This window comes from Sciurus carolinensis, chromosome 1 (genome assembly GCF_902686445.1).
Source record: "Sciurus carolinensis chromosome 1, mSciCar1.2, whole genome shotgun sequence".
Classification (NCBI taxonomy): Eukaryota; Metazoa; Chordata; class Mammalia; order Rodentia; family Sciuridae; genus Sciurus; species Sciurus carolinensis.
In genome coordinates, this window is record NC_062213.1 from 193,398,510 (window position 1) to 193,421,147 (window position 22,638).

At 62.4% G+C, this 22,638-nt stretch overlaps 3 protein-coding genes across 5 annotated transcripts; all 3 read right to left on the bottom strand.

Annotated features, from left to right (window-relative positions):
• Window positions 1-1,574: 1,574 nt before the first annotated feature.
• C1qb (complement C1q B chain) lies at window positions 1,575-8,045 on the bottom strand. Of its 3 annotated transcripts, XM_047547885.1 has the most exons (4): window positions 5,220-5,250; window positions 4,271-4,727; window positions 3,229-3,422; window positions 1,575-2,298 (listed from the first exon to the last, which is right to left on the bottom strand). In XM_047547885.1, the coding sequence occupies exons 1-4, from the start codon at window positions 5,236-5,238 to the stop codon at window positions 1,727-1,729; spliced, it is 1,242 nt and encodes a 413-aa protein (XP_047403841.1). In that variant the 5' UTR covers window positions 5,239-5,250; the 3' UTR covers window positions 1,575-1,726. The 3 variants fall into 3 exon arrangements, with proteins under 3 accessions (XP_047403841.1, XP_047403988.1, XP_047403909.1); XM_047548032.1 differs by lacking the exons at window positions 4,271-4,727; window positions 5,220-5,250 and adding an exon at window positions 7,913-8,045; XM_047547953.1 differs by lacking the exons at window positions 4,271-4,727; window positions 5,220-5,250 and adding an exon at window positions 7,913-8,017 and having other exon boundaries at window positions 3,229-3,417.
• Window positions 8,046-12,277: 4,232 nt separating this feature from the next.
• C1qc (complement C1q C chain) lies at window positions 12,278-15,781 on the bottom strand. The gene is made up of 3 exons (XM_047562213.1): window positions 15,650-15,781; window positions 15,251-15,432; window positions 12,278-13,019 (listed from the first exon to the last, which is right to left on the bottom strand). The coding sequence occupies exons 2-3, from the start codon at window positions 15,429-15,431 to the stop codon at window positions 12,463-12,465; spliced, it is 738 nt and encodes a 245-aa protein (XP_047418169.1). The 5' UTR covers window position 15,432; window positions 15,650-15,781; the 3' UTR covers window positions 12,278-12,462.
• Window positions 15,782-19,291: 3,510 nt separating this feature from the next.
• C1qa (complement C1q A chain) lies at window positions 19,292-21,735 on the bottom strand. The gene is made up of 3 exons (XM_047564035.1): window positions 21,605-21,735; window positions 20,891-21,060; window positions 19,292-19,940 (listed from the first exon to the last, which is right to left on the bottom strand). The coding sequence occupies exons 2-3, from the start codon at window positions 21,051-21,053 to the stop codon at window positions 19,366-19,368; spliced, it is 738 nt and encodes a 245-aa protein (XP_047419991.1). The 5' UTR covers window positions 21,054-21,060; window positions 21,605-21,735; the 3' UTR covers window positions 19,292-19,365.
• Between the last annotated feature and the right edge of the window lie 903 nt (window positions 21,736-22,638).

Here is a 22,638-nt window from a genome sequence, read left to right on the forward strand (position 1 = left end):
CCGCCCACCTCAGTCAGGATTGGTAGAGGGCTTGAGGGGGTGGGGCTAATGGGAGGAGCTGCCGAGACTTGCCGGGACTTCTGTTCCCGCAGTTCAACCAATCAGGCGCCTGTCTTCATGGGGCGTCTGTGTTATCCTGGGCTCTGGGGTCCAGCGACAGCAGGAGCTCACAGCCTAGATGGGAGACTGGGTGGGAGCAAGGAAAATCCAGGCGCAGACTGGGCACGCTCAGACCTGAATAAGTGAGAAATGGGGTTGGAAGAAGTCGGAGGAGGGAGAGAGGGCTGACCTGGGGCAGCTTCGGGGAGGCAGGTGGCCTCCAGGTTTTAGAGGGTGGCGGAGTGGAAGGCCCCAGGTCGGGGAGCAGGGAGGGGAAGGGAGCTGCGGTGGGAAGCTGGGCTTGCGAGAAGACAGAGGGGCCCAATGGAGCGAGGCAGGCCAGGCCCACGGGCTGGAACTAGAGGGCAATAGGGAGCCACTGAAGGTTTTTGGACAGAGAAGTGACATTGGTTCTAACTGGACAACGGAAGGCGAGCTGGGTGGGGCAGATTTTGAGAGGGCAGGCATGCAGGGAGAATCAAATGGCAGGGTTCCTTTTCCAGGGTCAGTTAGGACTTGGAGGAGGACCCAGGCATCCCTCAGTGGGGTGAAGGGAGGTTACAAGTGCACGGCCCTCTTAGTCCTGCCTGGACATGCTGCCTTAAGACATCTCAGGTCATCTATGGGCAACTCTGTCCTTGAAGCCTAGCCTTGCTGTGGGATGATGGAAATCCCTTCATCCCTCTGGTCCCCAGTCTCCCTCTAAAGGAAGTGTGAAAAAATCAATCTCCAAGGAGAAGCATAGGACTAATGAGGTAGAAGGTGCTCCCATCCCTGTGGGCTGGCAGAGTCTGACCCTCCAGTCACCTCCACGCAGAAGCTTCTGCTTCCAGCAGTCATCTGTCCATCCATCCAACCATCCACCCACACACCCATCCATCCACACACCCATTCATCCACACACCCATCCATCCACACACCCATCCATCCATTCACCCACACACCCATCCATCCATTCACCCACCCACCCATCCATCCACCCCTCCTCCACCCACCTACATATCCATCTATCCTCCATTCATTCACCCATCCATCCATCCACCCCTACATCCATCCATCCACCCCTCTATGCATCCATTCATCCATCCATCCACCCATCCACCCTCTATCCATCCATCCATCCATCCACCCCTCCATCCATCTACATATCCATCCATTCATCCTCCCATCCATGCATCCATCCATCCACATATCATCCATCCACCCATCCATCCACCCCTCCAACCATCTACATATCTATCCATCCATCCATCCATCCATTTATTCACCCATCCGCTCATCATCCATCCATTCATCCATCCATCCATCCACACATACATACATCCACCCATCCACACATCCATTGATCCACACATCCATCCTTCCATCCGCCCATCATCCATCCATCCATCCATCCATCCATCCATTGTTTATCCATCATTCAACTAGCATTGCTGAGCACCAGGTGTGCCAGGTACTGGGACCCAGAGTTGAACTAGCTTGCCGTCCCTTGACCTTGAAGAGTTTATTGATTCATTCATTCAGTTACAGAGGTTTGGCCGGGTAGGCGGTGGTGCTGGGGGTAAGGTGAATGTTGCTGGGGGGAGGCAAGGGGTGGCCCCAAGCAGGTGGGGTTCAGCCCCGTGGGTCACACCTCTGCATCAGGGAAGAGCAGGAACCCCGAGAAGATGCTGTTGGCCCCCTCGATGCCCAGCAGAGAGTTCTTGTCGGTGGCCTGCAGGAAGACCATCTCTCCCTGCTCCAGCTTGAGGACCACGCTGCCTGTGGTGACCTGGAAGGTGTTGGCGTAGTCACAGAAGGTGACCACCTTCTGCATGTTCTCGCGGCCCCTGACGAGGTTCACACACAGGTTGCCTCGGGAGCTGGCGTGGTAGGTGAAGTAGTAGAGACCCGGCACCTTGCAGGTGAACTTGCCGCTGCGAGGCTCATAGTTGTTGTTCGCATTGGTGATGACGCTGTCGAAGCGGATGGCCTGGTCCCGCCTCAGGACACTGTTGATGGTCCTCGTGGCAGAGAAGGCTATCTTCTGTGTGGCCCTGTAGTCGCCTGATTCGCCTTTGGGACCAGGGGATCCGGGGGACCCTTGGGGACCCTTAGGGCCAACAGGGCCCTTGGGGCCAACTTTTCCTGGATTGCCAGGAATCCCTGGGTCTCCCTTCTCTCCAAACTCACCATGGTCTCCAGCCAGCCCTGGAAGCCCTGGAAAAGCAGAGACAAGAGAAATGAGAGGGCCAGAGGCCACTGAGGCCAAAAGAAGGAGCTGGGCTGGGACCTCAGGGACTGACGGCCATTGGGAGGAGAGCAGTACCCCCTGAGGACGGCACTGGCCCTGCTCTTCCCCAGCCCACACCGGTCCCTTGTGGGGCCTAAGCCTAGGGCAGAGCTAATGAATTCCTGGCGCGCTTGCTGTCTGTCCCCGCCTCAGCCTTGGCAGACATCCTTAATCAATCACAGCTGACTCGCACAGCCCGATGGTGAACTCTGGATCCTCATTCCACGCTCAAGCAGCCACCGCCCCAGGGTTGGCACAACACAAGACAAAGGGTATTTTCAGCAGAGCAGCGGAGTACCGCGCCTGCGAGTGGGCTCTGCAGACGGACGGCTGTGCTGCTAACGGGACGCGAGCCCGGGTCAGCGGTGTCACCTTGACACAGCATGTCCCATTCTCTGAGGCTCAGTGTCCTCGTCTGTCAAGTGGGGATGAGATGGGTTGGCTTAGGGTGAGCTGCCACGGGGCTGCTCGGAACCACAGGGGTCTCGGTGCAACCCCATGACAGCTCCAGGAAAGTATCATTGTTCCTGTTTCTCAGGTGAGGGAATGGTAACTCAGAGGGGAAGCCGGGAGCTCTGGAGGCGGAGTGAACTCAGGTCTGTGTGGCCGTGTGGTGCCCTCTCCACCCTGGCTCAGAGGGAAGAGGGCCGCGGCCTCAGCATGGTGCGGCTACCCTGAGGAAGTCAGGAATCCTTCTGGATATCAGTTTTCCTGTCTGTAAAATGGGACTCTGAATTCCCTCCTGGCAGTTACGGGCTTTGTGCTTTTGCATTTTCTAAGGCAGGGGGGCTGTGACTTGGGAGGCAGGAATTGGGGCCTTGGCCGATGACACCAGTGTGTCCCAAAGCATGCAGTACCTTTCTCGCCCTTCACCCCCAGGGTCCCAGGTTCGCCATCAGAGCCAGGTATCCCTGGGATGCCTGGGATGCCAGGGATGGCCGGGTGCCCGGTGCAGCTCTGGGCCCAGGAGACAGGGAGCAGACCCAGGAGCAGCAGCGGGAGCAGCACCAAGACATCGGCCCACAGGGACTTCATCACTGTCTCAGCTGCCCTGGGGGAGAGAGGACGCGGGAGGTCACTACCACAGTGACCTCTTCCTTCACTCATCAGTCCATCTGTATATTCTCTATCCCTGCACCCACCCACATCCGCCTCCTTCCTCCCTCCCTCCATCCATCCACAAAGCCATCCAGTTATCCATCACCCATCCATCCACACATCCTTCCATTCATCCATCCATCCATCCACTCATCCATTCATCCATCCATCCATCCATCATCCATCCATCCATCCATCCATCATCCATTCATCTATCCACACATCCTTCCATCCCTCCACCCATCATTCATTCATCCATCCATCCACTCATCCATCCATCCATTCATCATCCATTCTTCAGCCATCCACCCATCCACCCATCTATCCACCCATTCACTCATCCATTCATCTTCCATCCATCCATCATTCATCCATCCATCCACTCACCCATCCACCCATCATTTATCCACCCATCCACCCATCCATCCATCCATCATTTATCCATCCTTTCGCCCACCTACCCACCCGCCCCTCATCCATCCATCCCTCTGTCCATCCCTCCATTATCCATCATCCCTCCATCCATCCCTCCATCATCCATCCATCCCTTCATCCCTCCATCATTTATCCATCCTTTTACCCTTCTACCCACTCACCCATCCTCCCATCCCTCCATCCATCCCTCCATCACCCATCATTTATCCATCCTTTTGCCCACCTACCCACCCGCCCCTCTTCCATCCACCCATCCTCATGTTCAGTGATGGGAAGCTCATTGTCCCCTTTCCCCCCATCCTGTGCTAGGTTTGGAGGTGGAGTGATGGACAAGAAAGTATGGTCCCTGTTGCCAAGGTCCTGTACCCTGAGGGGAAGTGGGATAAACGGGCCGTCACGAGTTGAATGTGAAGTCCACACTGCGATGGTGCTCTGGAGGGAGGGCAGCGCGCCTGGGGACAGCCGCTGGGCTGGGGCTGCGGCTGGCTGGTGTTGCGAGGGAAGTCCTCCCTCCGGGATGGTCTTTTCCACAGAGGAAAGGTGGCATTTGGGCTGAGACCTGGGGGTTCCGAAAGGGCTGGGGCAAGAGTGTCCAGGAGGAAGAGATGCGGGGAAAGGCCCTGAGAGGGGTTGAGGACCAGCAGGGAGGCCGGTGTGGCCAGAGGCGCGTGGGGACCAAGGAGGCAGGAGGGAGCCTGCGGAGGGGGAGCTGACGTGAGTGCCGAAGGTACCCAGATGGTCTCCCGGGTAGACGGCAGGTGCTGCTTAGGCGGTGTGTCACTCGGCATCCTCACGAGCATCGGTGCCTGCTGGAAACTAATTCCTATACCAAAGAGGACGCCGATGTTCAGAGAGGCCAAGTCAGTGGCTCAGGGTCACACAGTACAGGCCAGCACACAGGCCAGGCCTGCTGCCGACACCCTCGGGCTCCTCGGGCAGTGGTGGCTCTGGCGAGAGGGCGTGTGGCCCTTTATTGACCCAGGGAGCAGGAGGAGGCTGCGGGCTGTCCTGAGCAGGTCAGCAAGGCCAGCAGCCCCTGGCGTTGCTTTCAGGACAGAGGGGCCTCGGTCCGCCAGGTCCCACCCTGAGGGCACATTGCCATCACGTCCAGCTGGCCCGCTGGAGCGAGCATGGTGGCCGGTCACACAGTCACAGTGGGGGCAGCTGCCCTGTCTAGTTCCGATCGTTTTCCTCCTCCCGTCGGAAACTCTGCCCAGGACGCAGTGTTCCCCACCCCGGCCCTGACAACCCCGGAGCTGCTTCCCCTCTGGTTGACCTGCTCTGCAGGTTTCTTATCAGCGGGATCCTACGATACCTGGCCTCCCGTTCATCATTCCAGGCTCATCCGCGTTGCAGCACGTATCAGGACTTCCTTCCCTTTTACGGGCAGAATACTATTCCGCGGTGTGGATGGGCCCTGTTGGCTTATCCCCTCGTTACTGATGGGTATTCGGGAAGTTGCCACCTCTTGGCTATTATGAGCAGCGCTGCCATGACCATCCGCACCACGCTCTGAGCCCCTGCCTTTCAGTCTTCTTTTTGGTACTGGGAATTGAACCCCGCCCGGGGTGTGTAACCACTGAGCTTCTCCCAAACCCTTTTTCATATTTTATTTAGAGACAGGATCTCACTGAGTTGCTTGGGGCCTCCCTCCCCACGTTGCCGAGGCTGGCTTTGAACTCGTGATTCTGGGGTCCACTTTTTGAGGAACCTTCAGCCTATTCCTAAATCTCAGTGGCGGCTCTGGGAAGGGCTCTTGGGCACTGTTTCCGCGATGGGCAGCTCGTGCCCCAGCAAGGCTGCCCTTCGCCTTTCCCCGGGTCTGACTTCTCCCCACCCTGGGCCCTCGAGGGAACGCCTTCTCCTCCAGGAAGCCCTCCCTCATGACCCTCAGCCCCGAGCTGTTCTTGCTCTGAAAATGGAGAGCGGAGCGGCCCTGCCCACTCCCGGGTGGCCACAGGACCACGGCTGGCAAGACTCCAGGAGCTCCCCGCCCGCCTCTGAACTGGCTGCCACCGCCTGCATCTGACCCTCCAGCACCCAGGAAGCATCAGGAAACTGAGTCTCACGAATGAGACGCAGGGGACCCAAGTCTCCCTGGGAGACAGGGACCGGGTGCAGCCAAGCCGCCGCTCTGGGCCTGGTGCTGGCTGGGCCACCCCGAGCTGGGCGCGTGGAAGGCTGCCTGGGGCGTTAGAGTCCTGCTGGTACGTGGCTCTCGGCTCTGAGAACCAGCCTCCGTGGCCCAGTCTAGTCCTGGTCACTCATTGCTCAGACCCCTGTGCCAGTCACCAAGGACAGGAGGCTACAAAGCTGTGGCCAGGGCCTGCCCGAGAGGGCTTAGGCTCTGTTGTCCTCCGAGGGAGGCTGGCTCAGGGCAGAGCCTGCTGTCTTTGAGAAAGCCTCAGTTCTCACTCTTGCTGGAAGTTTTACAAAATGCCAATTCAACAACTTATAAAGCCGGGCACTTAGCAGGGACCAGGCTCTAAGCCAAATGATTTACGTGTCATTATCACGTTTAGTTTAATTCTCATGACAGCCCCCTGAGGAAGCACTTTTGTGCTCTCATTTACAGATGAGGAACTGGGAACCAGAGAGGGCAAACACCTGATAAAGGTCACACAGCTTCCACATGGCTGGGATTCAAACCTACATCCACTGGAACTTAAGAGGCCACTTCAGAAATACGTTCTGGGGCCGGACAGTCTGATTGAAGGACTCCTGCGTGGGACAAGCTGAGAGTGGTGCTGGGTGTGTGTGGCCTTGATCAGCAGGACCTTTGTTGGAAGGCAGCTGTCACCGGACGCCGAGGGCCTGTTGTGCCGTGCGGAGGAGAGCGCGGCCAGGTGCCGACGGCCTCTGCCGCTGTTGGTGAGGGGCCTCCGGAAATCCCTTCTTTCCCTCAGTTTACCCTCCTATGAAATGGGAAGATGCTGATCTCTCGATTCAGGGTGAACGAGTCACGGCTTACAGCAGAGCGTGGAGCCCTTGCTCAGTGTCCCTGATTTTGTCACCGTCACCACCGTCCACAAACTCCTGAGTCGGGGAAGGAGGGAAGTTTCCTGGTGACGCGAAAATGGACGCAGGCCCCCTGGGAGAGGGCCCGGGGAGGGGTTGTCCCAGGCTGAGGCAGCTCGGGCGGGGAGTGGACAGGGTCTTGATGGGACCTGGGCTTCCTGGAGGGGCCCTGGCAGCAAGAGCTCCGTTCTAGCCCATGTTCAGGGCCAGTCTCAGGTTTGACGGAGGACTTGCAACTCGCCTGGCTCCTGGACCTCCTGCTCTCGCTGGCTGGTCATCACTGACCCTTCCTCCCCACCCCAATAGTTCCTTCCCCCGACTGGGAGCCAAGCAACCTGATCTCCAACTCTTCTGCTGTGTGACCTTGGGCAGATGCTTTAACCTCTCTGAACTTCCTTGGCAAGGTTGATTTCTGGATTAAACGCAATAGCAACCAGAAGAGAAGAGATCCCTAGGACAGCCCCGCGACCCTCTCCCCCTGTGACAAATATTATCCAGGTCAAGCAGGGAGGCACATCCGATCCCAATCCACCCGCCAATCAGGCGATTTCCTTGAGAAAGTCCGGCTGAGCTTTCTCACCAGATGGCAGGAAAATGAGAGCAGTAAGGCGCTAGGCAGGACATGTGGCTCTGGAGGGGACCTGGCCCTCGTCCTGCCTCTGCCTCTGCCTCTGGTCCACCCTGTGCTAGTGGCCAAGGTGGCCCCTGGGCCGGGTCTCCTTTAGGGCGTGCTGGGCCCTGCGAGGCTCTGCTCTCCCCAGGGAGTCTGGGGCCGAGGGAGATCAGCGGCTCGCCCGAGGTGACCAGCGCTAAGCGGCTCTCTTCACGACCCTCGACCTCACGCTGGAGGCTCCTACTGGAGGCTGCTGCAGACTCCCCGGCTCACCCGGAAAGCCCCAGAGAGCCCTGGGGCCAGCGCTGGGCCCCGTCACGCGCTGTCAGACCCCCCCGCGGCCCCTCGGCCACACTGCCCCACCCGCAGGTGCTCACCTGGGGACCTGCGTCCTGCAAAGCCGCCGGCGGGCAGCAGTGGGGCCGGGAGCTGCAGCCTGCCGCTCTCCGCCCGAAGCAGAAGTTCCATTTCCTGGGGGGCGGGAAGGGCGTCCCCCTGCGTCCCCCCGCGTCCCCCCCAGGGGCCCAGCAGGCGGTCCCAGCCCCCGCCACCCCTCGGTCGCCGTCCTGCTGCCTTTAGGCAGTTTCAGGTCCCATTTCTGCCCCAGGGTGGGGTTGGGCTTCCCGTAAACGCGGTGGCCCGTGGTCAGTGGGTTTCGCCGACTCAGCGGCCCGGGCAGCGCAGGCTGTGGGGAGTGTCCAGAGCCCAGGCCTCTGAGCTCAGGGGCTTCCGTGGGACCCGGCGTCCCCCAGGTGCCTGAGCGCTGGGCGCGGTGGAGACCCCGACGTGCCCAGCTCTGCCACCCCAGCTCCGCGCTCTCAGTCCAGCGAGCCCGGGGAGCCCCGTCCTCTCCGCCCTGGATGGGACATGATGACACCTGCCTGAGGGCCTCTCAGTCCCCAGGAGCATGGATGGGATAATGGAGGAGAAAGGGTCGCGGGCCCGGAAAGCTGAGTGCTCGTGCACATCCCGAATGCCACCGCACGTCCCCGCGTCCCCTCGCTGGGCTGGCCGCCTCTGCTCCTTCCCACCCTGAGCCTCTGCTCTTTCCTCTTCTAAAATAATCGGATCATGAATTTTAAATCCGCTCATGACTTATTGATGCCCCTCCCCCACCTCCAGCCGGACTCTGTGCTGGTGACAGTCATCGTCACAGGCAGGTGCCCTCGTCCACCCTAAAATTATGCCAAGCTGGACCTGGAGAGGCCTCGGGGGTCACACTCTACACGCAGGGGGTGGCCCGAGGGGGAGGCGTCCTTAGAAACATGGTCTCTCCGTGCCCAGCAAGTCGTGCGTGGCTCCTGTCCCCATGGAACTTGCCTTCGGGTGTAGACGGGTGTTAAACAGGGGATGACACAGGCTTTCAGCTGTGTGATAAATGTCATCCGCGAAGCCGTGACTGCCGCCGGAGCCCACCCCCCACGTAGGTGGGGATGCAGGACCCGGCAGGCCCGGGACTCAGTCTGCCTCGCTGTGCCACGAGGCCCCTGCTCAGGGTCAGCTGGCCCCAGTGACCTGCGCTTGGAGAATCAAGGGGCTCAGACGCCGAGCGATGGGAATCGAGCTTTCACTGCGGAGGGTGACAGGCAAGGAAAGGAGGGATTCGAAAACCCCGCGGGTCTCTGGGCTCGGCCAACCAGAGTCGGAGGAGCTGGCCATACCCAGGAGGCCGTGAATTCAAATGGCGGGTGGGAGTTGGCAGGTTGCAAGTCCAAGTGTCCAGCCAGGGTGTCCAGGGTCACTTGAGCCTGGGTGGTCGATGGCCATGGGAAAGGTGGGGTTGAACTTGGGGTGGAAGCAGCAGAGGGGCTTAAGAGCAAGGGCTTTGGGGTCGGCCACTCCCCGGGGGAGTCCCGGCCTGGCCTCCTTCTGAGCACCTGACCTCGGCTCTTGGCCACCTGTGTCCTCCGATGCAAGCCAGAGGCCTGGGTGCTCATCTCCTGGGGCCATTGGTGGGAACAGGGAGGCGACCCCGCCAGCCCCGGAAGCTTGCAGGCACACAGGAACGTTCGGCCGTGTGAAGGAAGGACGAGGGTCCTGGAGCCCAGCCGAGGAGCCGCGGGGAGGCCTGGGCGGGGGGCCGGGCTGAGGCTCCCTGGCCAAGACCCCTGGGGGCAGCCGCTGGTCTCAGTGCCCATAAGTGGCTGAGTCCCACCCCTGCTGGAGACGCAGACCCCTGCCAAGGGCAGAATAAAGCCCCCCAGCGCCCGGTCTGAAAGCTTGGGTGCAGCTTGGGGCGACTCCGCTTCCCGCTCCTGGCCCAACCCCCAAAGGCCCTGCCGGCCACCAACCAGTAGACAGGCCGCGTCCTCTAAGGTCCTCGCTCCTGTCAGAGGACAACGGGGAACAATCATGGAAAACAAGCGGCAGGAGCTCGTTTCCACGCTCAGGGGTCTGCCACACTCAGGGGTCTGCCACGCTCAGGGGTCTGCCACACTCAGGGGTCTGCCACGCTCAGGGTCTGCCACGCTCAGGGTCTGCTCGGACACCGTGGATGCCGAAAACGGCACATTAATTGTTTTAAACAAAAGAGAAATGAGAAGAAAGACGCGTCGCTGGGACATCGCAGGGTGGACACTGAGTGGTGGGACAACGGACGCCGTGGCTGGTGACCCATGCCTGGCCCTGCCAAGGCACCTGGTCCTAGTGCATAGGCAGGATCCCTCCGGTTCTTCCTGTGTGTGCATGTGCGTATTGTGTGTGTGCATGTGAGCGCATGCATGCGTACACATGTACATGCGTGCACATACATGTGCAGCATATGTACACATACATGCACGTGTGTGCACTGTGTATGTGTGTATGCGTGTGCATGTGTGCGTGTGTGTGCTGTGTTCCTCGGTGCCCGGCGGGCATCACAGGCCCACCCCCTGGATGCTCACAGGTGACAGGAGGCAGATGTGTGAGTTAGTGCCCAGAAGACAGTCGGTGCCCCAGCTGGCGGCATTCACTGCTGCCCGCCACTCACCACGGCCCCGTCTTCCCCAGACCTCCACGACGCTACCTTGGGTCTACAAATCTGGTTTTGTTTTAAGTAAGTCCGTAGGTTAATCCTATTTGCCAGCAGAATTGCTGTAAACTCGTGGCCCACAAATGATGGAGGCCGGCGGGGAGCAAACCCGGGATCAGCAGCTGTCCTTTATCCTGCAGGGAGGTCCATCGATCAGGCACGGGAGGGCCCATTTTCTGGGTATGGAGGTGGCCCCCAGGTTACAGAAGGAGTCTGGGTTTTATGGTTTCGTTGGAGATGTGGACGTGCAGTTGGACTTTGGGGCTGTGGCACAGGTCAGAACTTTAACTTAGGCGGTAGCTGTAAAAAGGCTGAAACTCTATCATCTGGGGACAGAGGAGTCCAGATCCCCGGGGATGAGTACTCAGATCCTGCCATTGCTTTTCTTTCTCTGGGATCCATTGTTTCCCGGAGTGTCAATATTTGCTGTGCCTCCATTTGGGGCTGCTTTGCAATGGGGGAGTCCAGGCCCAGCATTTGAGTGTTTGCCTCCTTCCTTCAATGCGCTGGGGTTGGGAGGGGTAAAGGTTTGCTTGTGGCGGAGATGCTGGGATGAGCCCGGGAAGGGATGGAAGTTTGCTTTTTCCCTCGGGGCCCATTGTCATGGGGAAAGGATGCACTGGGAGAGGCTTAATGTTTGGCTAATTTCCCCTCCTCCTGAGCCACACTGTCCCTCAATTTTTCTTGGGGAGCCATCTTGTAGGAATGTTTTTTCCATAATCCTTCCCTTGGGAACCTGGTCTCTGAAGTCTTGAGTTTGTGGTCCACGTCTGCAGAGGGAGCTGTGGGTGGGGGGTCTGGTAGGCCTTCCTGGAGGAGGCGATCTGGGTGAGGTGTCCTGTTCGTGTGGATGGGCGGTGTGTGTGAGTGGGCTGGGACTCTACAGGACAAGGACAGCAGGGGCAGGGGTGCGGCCGTATGGGACGGGCTCTGTCGGAACCGAAGGGCCTGAATGGACACAGGTGTCTGCAGAATTCACTCTCACTGACCCTTAGTGATGCCGCTGTGAGGTCCCCACCCAGGTTCTCCTGGGCCTGGTGAGCCTTCGAGCTCACTGGGCTCCAAGGCCTGGACCTGAAGGCTGCCCAGTCTCCCGACCGGGGCAGCTGAGCCCAGTTCTCAGCAACCTCACCTCCCAAACCTGGGGGCTGTGGGTGATCTCTGGGGGACCCTGGGGTCTGTGAGTTTCTTGGGGTGACGCAGACGCAGGGGGCAGTCCTCTCACCCACTCACGCCCGTCTCAGAGCGTGGCTGCAAAGACGAGAGAGCCCATGGGTGTGAATTTCTTGCACAACACCTGGTGCAGACGGAGAGCCCGCGAATCCAGCTGCTCGATGCTTCAGTGGCTCGGCCTGGACGCTGCCCGCCTGGCCTGCCCGCCTGGCCTGCGTGTGCACGGGGCTCAGCCGAGCCCAGCTCCTCCCCATCTGAGTGCTCCGGCCTGGACCTCGAACTCAGTCCCGTTTACCTAGGAGCCCGGGCCTTCTCTGACAGTGGTGTCCCTCCCCGAGACATGTGGCAGCAGACAGCTGCTTGGGGACCTCTGGTGGCCTGTGACCACACTTGAACATCCTCCCCCACCAGGTCAAATGTGCTGAGGGTCTCGGCACAGGTGGCCACTGGGCCTGGGTACCACCTGGACGCCCCAGGTCCAGAGCCGCAGAGAGCTGCGGCAGGTGCCACCAGCACTGGCAGGTCCCCGGTGTCACCGAGGGGAGTCGGGCCACCCAGGTTCCGTCTGGTTATTTATTCATGTATCTCCCCACCTCTCCCAAGACCCGAAAAAACAGAAATAAGTTGAGCCGTGGTCCCGAGGGGGCCGGGGGGACTGGGGCGCGTGGTGGCCGCGGAAAGGCGCTCAGAGGAGCAGCGGCCGGGGTGGGAGGGCTTCCTGGAGGAGGAGCGCGGGCCGGGCGGCTAGTCAGGGAAGAGCAGGAAGCCCGAGAAGACGCTGTCGGAGCCCTCGGTGCCCACCAGGCCGTTGTAGTCGTTGACGGCCAGCCACACCTGCTCGCCCGCCTGCAGCCGCAGCAGCGCGCCGCCCGAGCTGACCTGCTTGCTGTTGGACATGTGGTCACAGAAGGTGGTCACCTTGACATCGTTGCGGTAGAGCAGCACGCACAGGTTGGCCGTCTGCGACGTGTGGTAGACGAAGTAGTAGAGCCCGGGCACCCTGCAGGTGAACTTGCCCGTGCCCGTGTCGTAGTCCCCCTGCGGGTTGGTGACCACCGAGTTGAACTTGACCAGCCTGTTGGCGGCCGGGTACTGGGCCGTCTGCCGCGTGACCGTGAACACCGACTGGTGCTTCTGCTTGTACCTGCCCTCCTCGCCCGGCTCCCCGGGAGGCCCCGGGAGGCCCCGGTCCCCCTGCATCCCCGTGGGGCCCATCGGGCCGTTCTTCCCAGGATAGCCAGGGGTGCCCGGCTCTCCCTTCTGGCCCTTGGGTCCTCGTGTGCCAGGGACGGCTGGGATTCCTGGGGAGAGAGCGGGGAGAGCGTGAGGGGCTGGGCAGAGGGACCTGGGGTGTCCACTTTCCCAGATGGGCCGTCCACTGGAAGTGGGCCCTGGCCTGGGGCGAGGGAGATCGGCCTCTGTTTCCACGTCTGTGATGGAGGGTGGGCCTGGGCAGCACGGGTGTCCCAGCAGGACAGGAGGTCAGGAGCCCCGAGCGCTGGGCAGCAGGTGGCCACGGACGCCCTGTTCGGCTTGCATGCTGCTTTCTGATTTTTAAACTGCAGCAGAGCTCGAAGAACTCGCCTAAAAATCTGTGGTCCCGGCTTTTCCTGGAAAGAATCACAGGACCAGCGCGAGGTGGCATCCCCGGGGGGCCGAGGCGCCCTCGCTCCGCCCTGCGGGGCCGCTCAACCAAGGCTGTGTTCACACGTTTGACTGCGCACTGGGAAATCATAGAGTCGTAGCAATTTGGAAAAAAAGAAAAAGAAAGGGATGAGGTCCCCGACGTGCCTCTCCCTCGCTTTCCCAGCGGCACGCGGCACAGGTGGTAGCACTGGAGCCCAGTGTCAGAACGGGGACACTAAGTCACAGCAGCCACAGGACTCACCCGGGCTGTGCCTGCTAGGTCTGTGTGTGTGTGTGTGTGTGTGCTTGTGTGTGTGCATGTGCATGTGTGTATGGGGCATGCATGTATGTGTGCGCGCGTACATGTTTGTGTGTGTGCATGTGCATGTGCACATGCACGTGTGTGCATGTGTGTACATGTGTGCATGTACATGTGTGTGTGTGCATGTGTGCTTGTGTGTGCATGATGTGTATGTGTGTGCTTGTGTGCGTGTGTGTGTATGCGTGTGCGCGTGTGCGTAGCTTCTAGTACATCTGTGTCGTGTGTAGGTTTCTGAGGAAACTGAGGCCGGAGACTTCCCACTTTCAAGGTCCATCTCCAGTTTCCTCTTCCAGAAAGTCCCCCGTGGTCACCCCTGCCAGCCCTCGTGGTTCTTTTCTCCTCCGCCTTCCTTGGGGCTCCATGTCTGTCCTTCTATGGAGTGAGGACCTTTAGGTCCCAGGGTTAGGAGAGTGGGGTCAGAACCCAGCAGACTGGGCTCAGGCTGTGTGATACTGGGCAGGTGACCTCCCCTTTCTGAGCCTGTTTGCTCAGTTGAGATAGGAGCATAGGGGAACAGAGCCCAGAGAGGCTGACAGGGTGGAGTGGAGGACCGCATGGCAAGTGCTGGGCGCAGTGCCTTCAAAATGTCTTCAAGTGCCCAATGGGGCAGGACGCAGCGTGGAGAGGGGCCCAGGAGGCAGGGAAGGGCAGTGGTTAAGGGTGTGGATAGGGTTCTGCTGTGTGACTTTGGGTGAGTTGTTCAATCTCTCTGAACCCCAGTTTTGACATTTGCAAAATAGAAGTAAACCTCCTTTTCAAGGGATTTGGCCTCGGTTTTCTTATCAGCAACAGAGCCTCCGGTTTCATCCTCCGGAGGACTGAGGCTCTTTCTCCACCTGCCTCTGCCTGCCCAGGAGCTCTGCCCAGTCCTGATGGCCTCGCCCGTGCTGGACACTCTCAGCTCCCAGGCCAGCTGCCTGCTCCCATCCTCGTCCCTTGTTTGACGCTGTGGCTTGGGCGTGAACCTGCCCAGAAGATTCTGGGGCTGTGGTCCCGACTGCCCCGCTCCACCCCTCCACCCCTCCAGAGCCCCCGGGAGGGCGGTGAGCACAGCTCCCGAACAAGACGCTGCCCACCGCGGCCTCTGCCTGGGCGTGCGGGCCAGGTGCTCAGGGCAGCCTATGCCCCAACACAAGGACCCCTGGTCCCAGGTCGGCCGGTGCCGACTCCTCCCGGTGGTGCAGGTGGGTAAACTGAGGCACGGCAAGGCCGACTCTGTGTGTGTCTCCCTGGGGCAGCGGTCACCTGGGTTTGGACCCAGCAGTCAGTGCTTTGCTGGTTCCCAGGGTGTGCCCACCTTTCCCAGGTGACACCTGGCGGGAGGGCTGTGACCGTGGTGGAGGCCTCAGCGTGGCCTCCTCTCCCCTGGGCGCCTGCTGCTGCTGGGACGGGGCCTCTCCCTCCCTGCGGAGGGGTGAGGGAGGTGGGGAGGCAGAGGAGCCGGAGGTCAGCCCCGGGGCCCGAAGCCTGGGCGGGAGGACAGAGGGCCGGATGGGCCCAGAGAGCAGGGCCCTGCCCCTCCCGCCTGCAGGCTGGGCTGGAGGGACCCTCTGGGCCCGCCACCCCTGCGGCCCCCAGACTCACCTGGCTCGCCCTTGGGGCCCCGCAGACCGTCATGCCCGTCCTTGCCAGGGGCGCCCGGCAGGCCCGGCATCCCCGGGATCCCGTAGCAGCTTGTGCTGGCCTGGCCCCGGAGTGGCAGGGCCATCAGAAGCAGCAGGAGGTAGAGTCCCAGGGGGCTCCTGCGGCTGGGTGCCACGTCCATCCTGGGGAGGGAGCACCGGGGACAGTGAGTGGCCTCCTCCTCAGGCGGCCTCCCTGCATAGCCCCTCGCCCTGCAAGGGTGGACCCCACCGTGGATGGTGACCGGCCTCTTCTGAAGCCAGGCCTGGGCTCAGCAGGGGTGAGCCTCCTCTCCTCAAAGCCGAGCTGCTCCGGTGCCCTGGTCCAGGAAGGTGGCCGGGAGGTGGCCGTTTCCCTCACCTGTGTGCCGGGGGTGGGAGGCTTCGGGCTGGTCAGAGATGTCTTGGCTCGGCTCCCTCTCCCAGGCCGGAGGACACTGTGTCCGAGTGGACGGAGCAAGGACGGCCCAGAGCGGCGCTGGGCCTCCTCCCGCCGCCCCTCCCCCGCCACCGCTCCCCTCCCACATCCCCTTTCTCCTTTTTCCTGACTTGACACTTTTTCACGGGTTCTGAGCCAGGCTGGCCACAGTGACGCCCTGTCCACCCCTTCCTCCTCTGCCCTCGGTCATGAGGGTCTGAAATGAGGAAATGTCGTAAGCCCCCAGGGCACAGACGTCCCTGGAGGCCTTTTGGGTCCCCCGAAAGTCTGGCCCCCTCTGCAGCAGGCACCGTGCCTGGGGCTCAGTGATTGGCAACACCCGGGGGTTCCCAACTCCGCACAGATGAGGAAACCGAGGCCCAGGGAGGTGGACACCCTGGCCCCAAGCCACACCCCGAGGGGTCTTGGGATTCCACGCCCTGCTAGACCCCTCTGCTCAGCCACCACCAGAAGGAGTCTGACCTGCCCTTCTCAGGTGCAGGTCTTATTCTAGAAACATCCGTGGCCCAGCCCAGTCGCCACACTTGGGGAGACCCCCGTTCCCAGGCTGCTCTGCACAGTCGGCAGCTCTGGCTTCTCCTCCGGCCCTGCTGCCCGCTTGCCTGGAGGCTCTCCTGAGCCCCTCCCCCTGTGACTCCTGGGACCCAGCTCTGCCTTTGGGGGGGCCCCTGGCGCCACCATCCCCGCTGGCGTCACCTTGCCCGCCGGCGTCCACCTTCCCCGCCAGTGTCCACCCTGCCTCAGGCCCAGGCGCCCGAGGTGGAGGGGTTCCAGGTGGCCAGGCAGCCCCTCTGGCTTCGGGACTTTGGGATGAAGGACTCGGGGGCGGCAGAGGGTCCAGTCCCGACTCCCCTGCCGCCTACTCCGGATGAGGTCGTCCGTTAGCTCCACGGCAGGGACGTGGTAGGGGACACGCCATGCCGGCGTGGGCAGGAGTTGAGCCCTTCCCGGCCGGGCTGAGCAGCTTGGGGCCCAGGCTCCACCTGGACCTCCGCCCTATGGCACCGGGCTGCCCAGGACACGGGTGCACGTGGCCCCGGGAGTCCCCGTGGAGGGAGCTCTGGGCACGGCCTCACAGGGGTGAGGGACGACCTGGCCATGCCGCTGGGCCCTGGGCCTCCAGCTCCTGCCCTGGCCTCCAGCTCCTGCCCTGGCCTCCAGCTCCTGCCCTGGCCTCTGTGGCGCCTAGGTCCGCCGTGTCCAGCAGGTGGCAGCCTCGGCCTGTGCTCAGCTCTGTCCTGCCCCACTGGCCCTCTGGGCCTGGGCCGAGGCTGTCCCCAGAGGGACAGAGGGGCGTCACGGTGGGCAGGTGGGGAGGGGTGACTCAGGGCAGGGGCAGTGGGCCGTCCTGGTGCCCCAGTTCCATAGCCTGGCCTCTGCCACGTGGGCCACCCTGACTTCCTGGAGTCCCGCTGCCCCCTGGGGTCCGCAGACTGTTTCCAGGCCCTGCCGCCTGGCAGACGTGACCGTAGGCGCTGTGGTTGAGCTCGGGGCCCGTCTCTTGCAGGGATTAAGTGCACCAATGGCTATGAAATGCCCAGGGCGTGGCGGGCACCGCAGAGCTGCCTCTCCCAGCCTGGGGCCCACGGGCAGCGTGTTCAGACAGGCGGGGACACGGCGGCAGACCTGACCCCAGGGAGCCAGGGTGACAGGACCCAGCAGTGCCTGGGGCCAAGGGGGGCTGCTCTCCCACTGCCGACCCTCTCGCTCCCTCCTGACCCCTAAAGACCCCGGCACAGGGGCGAGGGCCGCGCCAGGAGGGTCCTGGGCGTGGACGTCAGAGGTGGTGGGCCGGGGTGTGTGCAGAGGGCCACTTGTGACAGTGACCGGGACACTCTGGTCTCTGAGGAGAGCTCTGTGGAGTTGTGCGCGTCGGGGGTCAGCGTGGAGAGGACGTGGGCTTCCTCGGCCTCGGGCGCTGGGGCCGGAGGGTGACATGTTCCCGTGGGTGTCCGTGTGTCTGGGACACGCGTCCCCAGGTGTGTGCCTGTGTGCCGGAGACGGAAATGCACTCTGGTGGTTCAGGAATGTTCCTTGGAAGTCGGAGGTGGGAGGTAGGGGTTCGACAGGCGTGCCCCCGAGTGTGCCCCCGAGTGTGCCCCCGAGTGTGCCCCGAGTGTGCCCCCGAGTGTGCCCCGAGTGTGCACCCGTGTGAGGCTCAAGGGGTGTGTCTCCCCCCGTGTGGGGGCCGCGTTTCTGTAGGGAGTGGACGACGTTCTGTGGGACCCTGGGGAAGCACAGGAGCGTCCAGGGCCCTCAGGTCCCTGGCCCAGGCCGGACACCCAGAAGCCCCAGGCTGCCCACCTGCTGGGGTGGAAACCCAGGGCCAGACTCAGGAGTCCAGGCTTGGCGGGACTGCTGGTGTCCTTGGGCCAGTTGCTTCCCTTCTCTGTTTCCTGCTCCAGCCCAGGGCTGGGAAAGACCCTGTGGGATTAGCCCAGCACAGCTGTAGAAGCTGGGGAGGCTGCGGGGTCTGGGAGGCTGGGGTTCTGGGGAGGCTGGGGGTCTGGGAGACTGTGGGGTCTGGGAGGCTGTGGGCTCTGGGAGGCTGGGGGTCTGGGAGGCTGTGGGCTCTGGGAGGCTGTGAGGTCTGGGGAGGCTGGGGTTCTGGGGAGGCTGGGGGTCTGGGAGGCTGGGGGTCTGGGAGGCTGGAGTTCTGGGGAGGCTGTGGGGTCTGGGAGGCTGTGGGGTCTGGGAGGCTGGGGACCTGGGAGGCTGGGGGTCTGGGGAGGCTGTGGGTTCTGGGAGGCTGGGGGTCTGGGAGGCTGTGGGGTCTGGGAGGCTGGGGACCTGGGAGGCTGGGGGTCTGGGAAGCTGTGGGGTCTGGGAGGCTGTGGGGTCTGGGGAGGCTGTGGGGTCTTGGAGGCTGGGGGTCTGGGAGGCTGGGGGTCTGGGGAGGCTGTGGGGTCTGGGAGGCTGGGGGTCTGGGAGGCTGGGGGTCTGGGGAGGCTGTGGGTTCTGGGAGGCTGTGGTGTCTGGGAGGCTGGGAGTCTGGGAGACTGTGGGGTCTGGGAGGCTGTGGTGTCTGGGAGGCTGGGGGTCTGGGAGGCTGGGTCTGGGAGGCTGGGTCTGGGAGGCTGGGTCTGGGAGGCTGGGGGTCTGGGAGGCTGGGTCTGGGAGGCTGGGGGTCTGGGAGGCTCCCAGGGGACTGGTACCCATGGGTGGCAGTGAGACGTGGGTTCGATTCCAGTGCCTCCCTCAGATCCTGCCCTGGGGCTTTGATCCCGTCACGGCCGCTTCATCGCCTGTAAAGTGACACCTGGACGTCCACAGCCACCCGGGGGCTTGATCAGCAAGAGGAAGAAGCACGGTCCTCGCTGCGCGTTTGCGAAGTGACCGGTGACGCGACTCGCTGCAGGAGCGCTGGGCCAGCTCCCACCGCGCGTCGCCCAGTCCCCGACCCGTGAGTAGGCACCGTATTAGCCCCACTCTACAGACGAGGACACTGGGGTCACAGCGGTCAGGCCGCCTGCAGATGATCAGCAGCCCCTGGACCGGCTAGACACCAGACAGGCGGCCACCTTCCCACGCCCGCAGCAGCACCTGGACCTCCAGCCCAGCAGGTAGAGACTCGGGTATTTATTCCGGGGAGGCGGCCGGAGTCCAGCGCCCACTCGCGGCACAGAGCAGCGCCTGGCTCAGGGGGACGGGAAGATGAGGAAGCCGCTGAAGACGCTGTCGGCCTCGGGGCCCTGGTAGATGCGGCCCTTGGCGGGGTCCTTCTCCAGCCAGACCTGGTCGCCCCGCTGCAGGCGCAGCACCGTGCCGCCGGACAGCACCTGGAAGAGCCCCTTCAGGTTGCTGTCGCAGAAGCCCACGCCGCGCCGCACCTGGCCGCCCGAGGAGGACACGACGGTCAGGCAGAGGTCCCACTTGGAGACCACCTGGAAGGTGAAGTAGTAGTAGCCAGGCACGGCGCAGAGGAAGCGGCCCGAGTGGCTCTGGTAGGGGCTCTCCTGGTTGGTGATGACCGTGTCGAAGATGACCACGTTGCCCACCGCCGGCGGGTTCCGCCGCACGGCCGAGAAGGCTGGCCGTGGCTGGTCCCTGAGGTTTCCTGGGTTGCCCTTGATGCCCTTCGGTCCTGGTGTGCCGGGGTCCCCCAGGGGGCCACTGGGCCCCGGGTAGCCCACCTTGCCGGGCTTCCCGGGGTGCCCGGGTTCCCCCGGGTCTCCCTTAAGGCCTCGGATGCCGGTCCTGATGCCCGGGGCTCCTGTGGGAGAGAAGAGATGGAGGGGGAGAGTCCAGGGCCTGCCGGTGCCCTGGAGAGGCCGGGCCCAGGGGCTGGGAGATGGAAGCCGGGGAATGCCCAGACCCTCAAGACGATTCCCACCGCTGTGTGACCTCGGGCGAGTGTCTCAACCTCCCTGAGCCTCTGCTGCTTCTATAAAACGAGAGAAGCATGAGTGGCCCTTGGGATGGTGTCGGTTCTGGGAACGGGTGACACTCTGGTGGCTCCCGTTCCTGCTCATGGCTGTCCACCCCCACCCTCCAGGCCACTGACCCCTTCCTCCTCAGGGTTGGGGACCTCGTGTAGATTCCCGGATACAAATGAGTGCAGGTGTCTGTGCCAATCCTGCTGCTCCGCTGCAGACGGAGGTGAGACCTTCCTTTCCCACTCTGGTCATGACCGCCTCCCTTTTCCATCCCTCCCAGCCTTTTTGCTATAATGTGACAATTTTTGAACCCTAAAAGGACTGAGAGGAGGAATCAGAGACAGAGTTGGGGGTGCTGGAGGAAAGCAAAAACGTCAGGTGCTGTTCACTGATCCCTCCCTGAGGGAGCCAGGCAGGGTTATGTCTCCATGTTACAGATGAGGAAAATGGAGCTCAGAGAGGGCCAGTAACTTGCTTGAGGTCACACAGCAAGACAGTGGCTCCTAAGTCTGAAATCCGGGGCCTTTGTTCTGTCTCTGAACAGTGACCGAGGACTGCTTCAGACCTTTCACTTTCATTGCTCAAAGCAGCTCATTCCCCACAAGAGGAAGGTGAGGCCAAAGAACGGTCCTGGCAGGAAGGAGTCTGAGGGGCCTGGAGGCCTAGAGGCCACGCTCCCCAGCCCTCGGGAAAAAGTGCAAACCAGAGGGCTTCTGGGGACCAGGTGGACGCCTGCCCCCCGGGGCCACCCCAGCCACAGGCCGAGGGTCCAGAGGGAGCTGCTTACCTGGCTCCCCGCGCTCGCCCTTGAGGCCCGGCCGCCCCGGCCGGCCAGGCTTCCCTGCTGCCCCGTCCTTCCCGTTGGGCGCTTGGCACACATCCTCGGCCACGGCCAAGGCCAGGGACACGGCCAGCACACAGACCACCAGCCACCGCCAAGAGGCCTCCATGATGTCCCTGTGGAGATGGGCAGGGCCTGGGCAGGCTGGACAGCACCGTGCGCACCCCACGCACCCAACTCCACACGACCAGCACACCGGGCCTTTGATGTCCCCTGGCCACCGGCCCCAGGGACCCCGCCGGCCAGGTGCGCAGGCCGCGGCCACAGGCTGGGGCTCACCCCCCACACCCCCGCTCCCCCAGCGTCGTCCCCTGAGCAGTGACTCCCGGGCGCTGCTCCCAGATGGCGGAGCCCGGTGCTCGGGGGGCCGCGAGCGCATCTGCCCCTCCTGAGGGCTCCTCTGCCGCGGGGCGCGGGGCCCGGGCTGCCCCCTCCCGGCCTCCTCCCAGGCCGTGTTGGGACCAGGGTCCCGTTTTCAGTGGGTGTCCCACCTCCACTCCCCCGGCTCTGGCCCAGGGGCTTGGGGTCCTCCACTCACCCATCCTGAGTCCTGGACGGTCCCCCATCCTGTCCCCATCCCAGACCCAGAGCAGCGTCCCTGCCCCCGCCCGCCCCCGCCTCCCAGACCTCACGGTCCCTCCCTCTCCAGTCCGGCCTCACCTGCCCTGGGCTGCCGACTCCAACTGGACGCTCTGCCCTTGGCCCAGGGACCCCGGGGACACCCAGCAGGGGCGTTGCCCTCTGTGGGCAAGTTTCACATCCCTCCCCACTTCCCCTCCCCTCCCCCAGACCGTCCCCTCAACTTCCCCAGGGACCAGAGGCGGCCAGGGAAGTTTTGAGCAGACCTCAGCAAGACTGGGACTTGGGGAGCAGAGCCCAGCCACAGCTGTGCAGGGGGTGGCGCAGAGGGAGGAGCTCCGGAGGGCAGGGCGGAGGGAGCCCAGGGGACCGCAGGATCCAGAGGGAGAGCACGTCAGGGCGGCGGAGTGACCTGCTGGTCCCTTCCAGGGTGTTCACTGCCCAGAGCTTGGAAGATGCAAAGAAGAAAGACAGAGGTTTGGGGGCGGGGAGCCCAGCAACCGGGCTCTAGACTTCTGCTTCCTGGCAGCCGCAAGTCTTGGGGGAAGTTACTCAACCTCTGGGTCCTCAGTTTCCTTGTCTGTAAATTGGGAACAATGGATTCTGCCTCATCGGATGATGGTAACTTTTTAATGACATACGCATGCAAAATAATTGGCACACAGGGGACATTTAACCATTGGCTTCTATCAACATAAAAAAAACAAAAAAACAAAAACAAAAAACCAGCCGCAGGGCTGGGTGGCTCCGGGGTGGAGCGCCTGCCCAGCATGCTGCGGCCCTGGGCTTCACCCCATCACCACCGAAAAACCACACAGCAAACGAAACAACAGCAACCACAACAACCCACAGGGCAACAAAACCATCAGCTCCGCTGTCCAGAGGCGGTGCTGGGGCGTTTGAATGGTGCGCTGACGGGTGCCCGTCACCTGCCGGCTCGGCGAGCCTCGTTGGCAGCTTGGACCCTGAGAAGATTTTTTTTTTTTTTACACTGATTGACACCCCTCTCTAAGGCTTGAGGTCAATGCCATCAAGCTGGGCTGACCACATCTTTTTGCCTCTTTCCAAGAGCTTGTCTTGGTTTTTCTGGAATTTGCCATAGGGAGGCGGCCAGG